The following is a 10,628-nucleotide window of genomic DNA, read 5'->3' on the forward strand; positions in this document are numbered from 1 at the left end:
ACACTCTGTTCTTCTGTAGATGACGGGATTGTATGCATGCATATCTTCCCATGTGTTGATGTTGATGGACACTCTGTTCTTCTGCAGACGATGGGATTGTATGCATGCTGCACATCTTCCCATGTGTTAATGGACACTCTGTTCTTGTTGCTGTGACAGAATAGCAAACCAAAGTAACCTGAAGAAAGAAGGAGTTACTTTGACTCATCATTTTTAGAGTATAGTCTTGATCCTCCTGCACACTTGTTTCTGGCTTTGAAGGGTTCCCTGAAAGCTACTTTTATCTGTCTTCACAGTGATGAACTTTAATGTTACCCTGTTGTAAGTTCTCACATAATAAGGCATAGAGTTTTGTTTGGTTTGGCAGTAGGCTTCTGGTTAAAATTCCTTTAATCTGTTCCCTCCTTGCTTTCCTATTCATTTTGATAGCTGATGGTTCTGTGAAGAATTTTACATGAATTTATTGCACTACTAAAACCCACGCTTGTGACCCTTCCTCTGTCTGAACTTGCTGAAAGTGAGGTTTTCAGCGAATGGCTGACTTTTGGTCTACTTTGGAGTTGTTTGCTTTTCCTCTTCAGTTGAGGAAAATAAGAAACACTTCATACGCTAGATCTAAAGTTTCATTAAAATTGCTTATGCCCTATCTCAGGCATTTTAAGTGGGCCATCTGTCTAAACATCTTTCTTTCTCTCCCCCACCTTTTCCTGATCATTTCCTCGACTTATTCATGAGCCATGGGAGGGCTCCTTTGTAGTCTGCCTGTATCTCGGGCCCGTCTACCCCCACTGAATACTTCTATGTGCTTGCATAACACAGTTTTGCGCCATGCTGGAAAATTTCTGAACTGGGTTCAGATGAATGGCGTACTTTCTGAGGGCCTTTTTCTTCTTACAAAGATTTGTATGCAGGTACTGACCTCAGCAGCTGTGGAATTCAGCAGATTATTCTGGGTCGATTTACAGACCACTCACTGGGGCCGTTATGACGAGGCAAGTTCTTGATGATTCTCTGATTGTTCTCACTGTTCTGAAGGGCAGAGCCAGTCTCAGAATCCACCCCCTAGTGCATGCAGGATGCTTCTGAAGGCCACTGTCCTAGCTCGAGGTCTGTGTAAAATGTTAGGCGTCTCTGTTATTAGCGCATCATTATTACTAACGATGTTAGTGATAACTAGAGTGTGTTTGTAGTTGTCTGGTAACTTATGTGTATGAGAATTGAAATTAGCAAAGTCAGCCATCAATGTTCTCCTGTAAGATAAGGAGAAGCTGGTGGACTGAGCAGATTGAGTCTGGCTGACTGGCTGGTAATGGGAATGAACAGGCCTGGTGGAGCTGTTTGTTGTGAGCCGCTGGTTACTGAGTTCAGTGATCTCAGGTGTGAATGTGCAGATTAAGTCATACAAAGTGAACCTCGGGCCGATGGCAGCTCTTTCCACAGAAACATAAATCGTCTGTCACGAGGGGAAGCTGAGCCCTGCTTGCTATCACCAGGGTGACTGTGTGAAGTAGCTCCTCACCTTTGAGGAGGGTTTGTAATTATTTTCCCTTGGCTGATTTCACTCTTTGCTAAGTGACACCCAGGGCCTGGTGTCTGCTAGGCAAATAGTCCGCTCAGAACTTCATAACCCATTTTGAATCATTTCAATTTATACTAACCGGTGTAATTCTTTTTTATTTAACTTAAAATATTACTTTAGGTAGTTATTGCTATCATGTTTATGCTTTCTGAATCGTAATTGGTGTTTCCAAAAACAAAACAAAAAAGCCAACTATCCCTGTTCTCTTAGAGATCCTGCAGAACCAGAGCACACCTTCTTCCAGGTTTGCATCTGTGTCTACTTTGGTGCTGCAATATTGTATGGCTGAAAAACTGGCATAAATGTCCAAATTATCTATTTTATTGACCAAATAAAATCAAACTACCTTTCAAGTCATATAAAGCCAGATTACCCCTGGTACTAACCCTACTTGAAGGTCATGCCTTCTGTTCTTCTTGGCACCTGGAGGTGTTGCTGTCAGGGGGACGTTTTTCCTCCATTCCCTTAAGGAACCTTAGATGGCACTGTCACTAAGTGCTGCTCCGGGAGCTCAGGTTCCCATCACCTGCCTGTGTCTGTGGGAGCCCTTTGACAGGCTCGAGGATGTGGGTTCTCAAGTGCATTGCTAAGGAGAGAAGGAGCTGAGACATGAACCTCTGGACTTTCTCCCAGAAGCCTGTGCTCTTCCATAAGGTCCCTCCTGGGGCAAGCTGCAATGTATATGAAACAGATGTGGATCAAAATAAAGCAGTGAAAAAATAAATAATGGCCGGGTCCTGAGGAGCGGCAGCTCCGTCTTGCCGCCATCTGCCAGATCGTTTTCTGTGGGAAAAGTCCGGTGCTGGAACAGGACATTAGGATCAATGACTCCCCACCTCCTCTGCAGGGAAGGAAGGCCGCCTCACTGGGAACGGTCTTCGCTCTCACTGGCTGCTGCTGAATTTTAGGAAATACTACAGCATATAGTACTGGCCAAGTGCAGGAAAGACAGTGACATTACATTATCACCGAGGCAGTGATGAGGGCGGCGACCCCTTCCTTGGAAAATGTGAGACAGAGTCCAAAGCGCTGTGATGGGAGGATTTAGTCAGGGCCAAAACAGGAGAGGCCTGAGAGGGTACGAATCGTGGTCCTCTGTGTGTCCACCAATGCAGATGCCGCTGTTACTCTAATGTTTTATGAGGGAAATGCATCCTGTCAGTTTGCTCAAGGTTAGGAATCTAGGCAGAGTTCATTCCACTTCTGTGGGTCAGCAGAGTCTGGTTCAAAACCACTGTACTTGGTCCTCTGCCTATTTGTTTGGTTTAATTTGTTTGGTCTACTTAAAGGGAGTTGGTCCAGTCAGACACATAAGCCAGAGAAATTAGAGGAAAAAAAAGGAAGATACAAAAAATTGGTGCTTTCCTTTTAAGGACTTGTTAGAATGGTAGGAAGCTCACTTAAGAATTAACCTGGTGTGGAGCAGAAAACCATAGAGCTGCCATGATCAGGAAGGATTCAGTTTTATCAAAGGAAACAAAGAAGTGGTGCTGAGAGGTTGGGCATTTGAGGTTGAGCAAGGAAGGTAGCCTAGCAAGGAGACAGCCCCAGGGGGATCTTGGAACTGCAGACTGCCCTGGCCTTGCAGCTACTGCATTAGTGTGGCTCCTCAGGCCCTCCCCCAGGAATGGGCCGGACTGTAGCTCAGTGGTAGGATTCTTGCCAGGCACAGAACCTTGGGTTCCATCCCAGCACTGGGAAAATTAAGTCAAGGTCGTAGTCCGTGAGACCTACAGTGCAGTGCGGGAGGTGCCTGTGGAATTCAGGGGCTGGAGCGAGGCAACGGGGCACACAGGGTACTCTCTTGCTAGCCTCCTCGGTTGGTCATTACCTTCCTTCTTCCCTCCTTCCTGTCTCTCCCCTGCTCACCTTTAGGAACTCTTGTTTATTCTCATTCTTCTGCATGACGCTCTGACCTCCAAAACAATTCTCTTCAGGTCACCTAACAGTGTCTTCCAAGCTTTCTTCTGTAGGAGTTGAGACAGTCATTGTTAAACACATGGAGCTGTCTGTCCGTACAAACACCCTTCACCTGTTCATCTCCCTTCGCCAGGCCTCTGTACCTAGGGGGGACTTGAGAGTCATGACTGTTATGACTATACTTTTTTTTTAAAAAATAGAAAACCAAGTAACACAATTCTTTTGAAATTTGAGAGACTTGAATAACCTGCAACGTTAAATTTAGATCCAGGGCTGGAGCTAGAGCCTAGATACTAAAAAGTACTAGCGTTAACAATACTTTAAAGACATGAAGACTATAAATGTGTGACATTAGGGTTAATTTTGAAGTCATTACTTTTTTAAACAAAATTATGGGAACTTTTTTTTTCCCTGGAAGCTTGACCTAGTTTTTTCTGCCCTGTGTAACACCAACCATACGTTTATATGATAAGACTAGCTTTGTGCAGAGCTCTGGCAGCCTTGTATGTATTCCAGGATTGCCAGAAAGCCAGGACTAGGGGATATAGAAGACATGGGCTGTGTGCAGGATGGGAACCATGGCGACAGGGTGCCAGTCAGTCTGTGGATTGTAGGTCACGGAGTTTAATGTAACTTAGTGTCTGTCCTTAAGGTTTCAGTCCAGCAGATGTGCTAAGGTAGGTTTTCTCCAGTGGGCACTATGGAGGAGCATTCTGTATTGTTTACAAGTAGAGTAAGGTATTATGGTTCATTCTTTTTAAAGAAATAAACTTTATTATTATTGTGTGTCTGTATGTGCCTCTGTGTGTGTATGTGCCTGTGCATGTGTGTGTGTTATAAAATTAATACTGTTTAAGAAAGATTAATTTATGAAGGGTGGTGACAGTTACACAATTCAAGTTCATAACATCGAGCATGCCTGATGCCTGTCTTAGTTAGGGTTCTTACTGCTGTGAAGAGACATCATGACCACAGCAACTTTTAAAAGGAAAACATTTAATTGAAGTGAGAGCTTGCAGTTTCAGAGGTTCAGTCCGTTATCATCATGACACGGATCATGGCGGCATGCAGGCAGACATGGTGCTATAGCTGTAGCTGAGAGTTCCACAGCTTGCAGGAAACAGGAAGTCAACTGAGACACTGGGTAGTGTCCTGAGCATAGGAAACCACAAAGCCCGCCTCCACAGTGACACACTTCCTTCAACAAGACAACACCCACTCCAATAAAGCCAGACCTCCCAATAGTGCCACTCCCTATAGGATTATCCAGCAAATTACATTCCAGTCACCTAGATGAGGTGACAATGGTGCCACAGTTACAATAGGAGGCTGCTGTTGTCTTTGGAGTGTCCAGTTTTCATCTGAAAGCTGTTTTCCAAGGGTGGGATCAGTGAAAGTGTGAAGTGTGTCTTTGTCTCTTCTACTCCACACACTGGTGCTGACGGTAAGTAGTTGATCGATAGAGAATCATATATAACTCCACACACTGGTGCTGACGGTAAGTAGTTGATCGACAGAGAATCATATATAACTAACGCTTTTCCCTCTTTTTGCTTCAGAGTGCCAGTTGTTAGAGCAGACGTGACCAAGTGGGAGCTCTCGATAAAGTTACAGGATGCAGAGCACAGTGTCGTGGCATCGAGCAACGGGTCAACATTTGTTGTGAGTTTTGCTTGCTTATTTGGTACTCTTAAATTATCTAAACAAACTTAGAGCCTGTCGAGCCTCTCCAGTGTCTCTTCCCAGCCTCCAGGAACACTCTGTGTTTTTCTTTATGAGCTGAATTTACGATAATTAGGGAACACGTTCCTAGATTTAGCCGCTTTCTGAAGTGCTTCCTGAAAAGTCATAGGCTTGCCTTTGTGACAGAGATTGAAGGTGCGAGAATCTAATCTAATCCCACCCTTGGTAAAGCAGCTTTCAGATATAAACCCGGGTCAAGATGATTGGGGGGGGGCTCAAACTTCATGTTTGTTTGCAATTTTGTCGTAGAAACTCATGACCCCTAACCTGACTGTTCAAGCACTGTTTTTAGAATTTTTTCCCCCTGTAAAATCCTCTCCTGCTTTACATTTTATTTCATGGGGGAAACGCTTTGAAATGAGTACATTAAATTGATCTGGAAAGAACCCTCCTTGGCATGTGGCATAAAAACAGAATGTCTCCTCGTTTTTCCCTTGGACCCTATGGAGTGTGTCATCCTCAGAGAAGAGCTTAGGTTCCTGTAGTTCCTCCAACCTCCACATGTAGATGTGGACTGAACTGTTTCAGGCTGCCCCTTGCAGAGTGAGTTAGACACGCTGGTGTGAAGACCTGTGTGGTATGGCACCTTTGCTCCTCTCAACAGGGAGGTGTAGTTGTTTGCTTGGTTTCTTCATAGCTAGAACAAAACTCGCCTAAAAGTGACAGGACACGTTTGGGTTATGGACTTTAGAGAAAGTATAAGCAATGTCATGTTTGCTCAGCTTACAGTGCAGCTCAGAGAATCCATAATTTTAAGAGTTTATAATTTTTCATGCATTTTAAACTTTGAAGATTTCAAAAAGAGGGAGTACAGTGTGTACAGACTTCCTACTGAAAAGAAAAAACATGTGTAGATTCAGTGAGTCTTCCTGCAGCCTCCCTTCTGCTCCCCCAGGGGTGGCAGCCGTTCTGAAAGTGTCCGTATAGATGCTCAGTGTGTGTTTGCTCTATAGCAGTGAAAAGAAGCTACAGGAAAGTGCATGTACTCACACACGTGTGCGCACACACACACGTGCCAGCACATGTGCGATACATTTGATTTTCTACACAGAAAATGTAAACTGGTGTTAAATTTATTAAACTGGGTAGAAAGCTATGCGGGGAATTTAGAAGTTAATACGGTTAAGATGTCAATACTACTCATCGTGTTATAGATTCAGTGCAGCCCCAATTGAAATTCCAGTTACACTTTTCCAGAAATAGATAATTTTCCCAAAAATTCACATGGAATTTCAGATCTTAAGTAGTCAAAAATCTCTAAATAGAAGAACACAGTTTGCCTCATGGTTACTATGTTAGAAGCTCATTACAAATCTTTGGTTATCAAAATCTGTTTCCCAGGCTCACACCTATAATCCCGTCACCCCAGAGACTGAGGTATAAGGATCGCAAGTTTCAGACCACCCTGGACTATGTGATGAACTAATTGCTAGCCTTGGCAACTTAGGGATACACTATAAAAAAAACTGCAAAACAATGGGCCTGGGGAGATGGCACAGTGAGTGAAAATTCTTATTTCACAGGTGTGAGGACCTGAATTCTTCAGACCCTCAAATCCATGTGAAAAGAGCTGGGCAGGGTTGTGTAACCTTGACTGTAAGCCCTTTGCTATAGGAAGTGGAGGCAGGGGGATCCCTGGCACTTGCTGGCTCCCAGACTAGCTTCAGTCTAGCATTACCATCCTAAACTATCTTTGATGTCTCTTGTAAACAAGAGACTGCTCATTCGTTTCCCAGCCACTCAGACCCAAATAATCACACAGAAACTATATTGATCATAACACTGTTTAGTCAATGTCTCAAGCATATTCATAGGTAACACTTATATCTTAAATTAACCCATTTCTATTAACCTATGTATTGCTATGAGGCTATGGCTTACCAGTATGGTTCCGTACAGCATCTGTCTCCTTCGGCAGCTACATGGCATCTCCCTGACTCTGCCTCCTCTCTTTCTTTTTTTTTTTTTTTTTTGGTTTTTCGAGACAGGGTTTCACATCTGTAGCTTTGGAGCCTGTCCTGGAACTCCCTTGGTAGACCAGGCTGGCCTCGAACTCACAGAGATCCGCCTGCCTCTGCCTCCCGAGTGCTGGGATTACAGGCATGCGCCACCACCGCCCGGCTCGCCTCCTCTCTTTCTATATCTCTGTTTGGATTTCCTACATGGCTTTGCTCTGCTAAGCCATTGATCAAAAGAGCTTTTATTCACCAACCAATAAAAGCAGCACATATACAGAGGGACTTCCCACATCAGTCTCTCAAACTTAAATACATTACACCTCTTTAATGAGTTTCTTTTCTGAGTCCAGTAAACAAGAAAAACTATTACTAAAACTACCTAATCTTCAACTCCCTCAGAGACCTGAGAAAGAAATAATATTAACTGAGTAAGCAGGAATTGCAAGCAAGTGACTTCCAAAAAATGTGAGAAATGACAGAAATAGCTGTCTGCTTGTACAGACATCCAAGGTTCCTCTGAAATATTGGGACACCATCCCCAGCCTACAGGCCTAGAATATTTGACAGACTTTTTTTTTTTTTTTATAAAGCAGGCTTTTTGAAGGACTGGCCTGCATTTTCATGGCAGTGTTTAGGAGTCACTCTTTTGTGTCCTGTTTATCCAATTAGGACAGCAGACTTTCAGCAATTGAGGCAAGAGCACTTTCTTGCCCAGTGGCTAACTTTTGCCACAAAGAATGTAAACTTCATGTAGAGTTTCTTCAATGGCCATCATCTTCTCTAAAGTAGATATGTGTTGCCAGGAACAGACATTTCTCATTGTCATAAAAAAAAAAAAAAGAGCTTATGTTATTAGAACATCTTAAATGCCATATTTGTAGATATCTGTAGTGTTTGAAGATGACCTGTCTATCTAAAATATATCTTTGTTTTACCTTTTGTCTACAAGTTTGATTGTAGTGACTAAGTACTAACTTGCATTTCTTTATATCCTAATTAGTTTGTAATAATAACTTTCAAGAACTAGAAATTTTTATTACATTGTTAAATAAGCTGTATAGGTACAATATCTTGAGCAAGATTAGAAATGTATATACAGTATGTTCTAACAAAATTAATCTCAAATTTGTATCAGTATACAAAGATCCATATCAATGTGAAGTATTTAAGACAAGTAGTTTTTAAAATTAGATTCAATAATATACCCTTTTATCCTATTGTATCTATATCCCTCTTTTTTCTTTTCAGAGCAAAAAATCTGAATCTAAACTCCTTTGTTCAGCTTCTTTCACCTGACCATTACCCAATAACAGCTTGTAACCAACCCCCCAAACAATGACAAATACCCATAACCCAATGAAAGACTAAAAGCTACCTACCCCACCTCTTGGGAATGTGGACATCATGTTCTTAAATTTACTTCCTGCTCTCTAAGGGCAACAGCATCTTTAGGGGATCCTGAAAAGAAAAATTTGAATTAATTGTCAAGTCCTGAAAGAGTCAACTCTATCATTTGTTGTCCAGTCTCTGCATGATGAGAAAGTGCCTGACTTGTCTCGAGTCCTGGCTAGAGCAGTCTTTGAGACTGAATCATCTCAGCTAGCCACCTCATAATTGTCCTAAGCAGTTTGTAGTCTAAAGCCAATCTTTATATGGTATTTTTCAGCTTAGTAGTTGCCATCATAGTCCTGGTGGAAATGCCATTGTGGGATCTCATCATCTTTTCAGAGACTTCAGAGACTGTATTAGGTCAGATTATTCATTTTCTTGGGAATTTTTTTCAGGGTAGGTCTGCCTTCTCCTTTGCATGCATTTGTCCATAGATCTTTATATACCTCAATATGGTTGTTTTTATTTTCCTGAAAAGAGAAACACTAAACCCTTCCCCAAACCTACTTTTGGGGAGGTTCCCTTTTGGCAAGTTATATATCTGATCCATCTGTTAGTTTTATAGACTCAGTGGCCATGCTGTTTGATACCTTTTGTAATCATGAGTTTTCTCTCGTTCAAATCTAACCTTTATCAATTTTGATTTATGATTTCTCTTGAAATTTTTGTTTATTTTATAAAACTGTTTTACCATCCAGAGCAGTGTGGCTTTTTATAATAGGCATAAGGGTCTTCAATTGCTTTGTGAAGGAGTTTCCTCCACAGCCAGGAAATAACTGAACAGATTTGAGGTGCCAGCTTGCAGGAGGTCCCTCAAGACATTTCCCAATAGCAAAGGATTACTTTGATAGTCCCTTGTTGATATATATTCATCAGTCCAGTGCCTGCTCTTGCCACACCTTCTGTATAATCCTGGAGGGAAGTATTCTGTTTGGTTTATACTTAGACAAAACATTGTTTTTGGAATGCCCTGTTTACAATCCCTTTTGAGATGACCTTATTTACAGCAATTGAAATGTTTGACACTTTAATTGTTCTCCAAACCTCTGGAAGTCACCTCTCCTATCCAAGCCTCATCATGGTCATAAGAATCCACATTGATTATATCTCAGATCCCTTCCTCCAAGGGTGCTGATCTTGCCTTTAATGGCCTAATTTCCCTTTTGCATTGTGCATTAGCATTTTCAGAAGCTAGAGATTCAAGTATTATTTGTCTAACTTCTAAATTTGGTATTATTCTATTTACTGCTGATTTCAATTTTTTTGAGAAATCAGTGAAGGTTTCTTTGAGCCCTGTATCACTTTAGTAAATGACTCAATTTTCTTTCCTGCTTCTCTAATTCTGTCCCAAGCATTCAAAGCTGCTATATGGCATAAAGCCAGGGTGTGATCATCATATACATTTTGCCTTTTATAGTAGCATAATCTCCCTCTCCAAGAAATTGGTCCTGGGAGATTTCCATACCTCTAGCCCTACATTGTTGTTCAATGGTCTTAGCCTCATCTTTTCACCAGGTTCTTCATTGTAATTGTTGACCAGTCTCCAGGACTGCTGTAACCAAGTCTCTCGTCTTGAGGGATAATTCTCTTACAGGTTGACCATGAGTTTACCATCAGCTTCACAAAGGTGAATGCCTGCCATATGAGACTATCACTTCCTTGAATCTCCTTAAATCTAACATTTCCACAGATTCCAGTCAGTGCTTTAACAGTCTTGGGGATGGCTGTCATTTGGTAGTTCCCATAAGGTGACCAATAAATTAAGGTTGGTTGTTTGAAAACCTTAGGCTATTCTTCTCTAACCTATAATACAATGCTGGAATAAGTTCTCCTATAAATTCCTCTGTATGGATCTGACTATTTCTATGATCTATTTTATTATGTTTTCCTAAGGCCTGTATCTTGGCACTCATATCAACCAACTTTTTTAGAGATAAACCAAGAATTATCAAACCGACAATAAGTATTTTTTTTTTTTATTCTTAATTTTTTTTTTATTAAGAAAGAAAAAAAAATTTTCCGCCTCCTCCCAGCCTCCC

General features: G+C 41.7%; 1 protein-coding gene across 1 annotated transcript in view; it reads left to right on the forward strand.

The window, feature by feature from the left end:
* The window catches only part of Pcca (propionyl-CoA carboxylase subunit alpha), a 278,512-nt gene that overhangs the window by 154,214 nt on the left and 113,670 nt on the right, over positions 1-10,628 (forward strand). The window contains exon 19 of the mRNA XM_005355699.2: positions 5,059-5,161. Within this exon, the coding sequence (XP_005355756.1) occupies positions 5,059-5,161 (103 nt within the window). The remainder of the gene's footprint in view (positions 1-5,058; positions 5,162-10,628) is intronic.

Source organism: Microtus ochrogaster, chromosome 17 (genome assembly GCF_000317375.1).
Source record: "Microtus ochrogaster isolate Prairie Vole_2 chromosome 17, MicOch1.0, whole genome shotgun sequence".
Lineage (NCBI taxonomy): Eukaryota > Metazoa > Chordata > Mammalia > Rodentia > Cricetidae > Microtus > Microtus ochrogaster.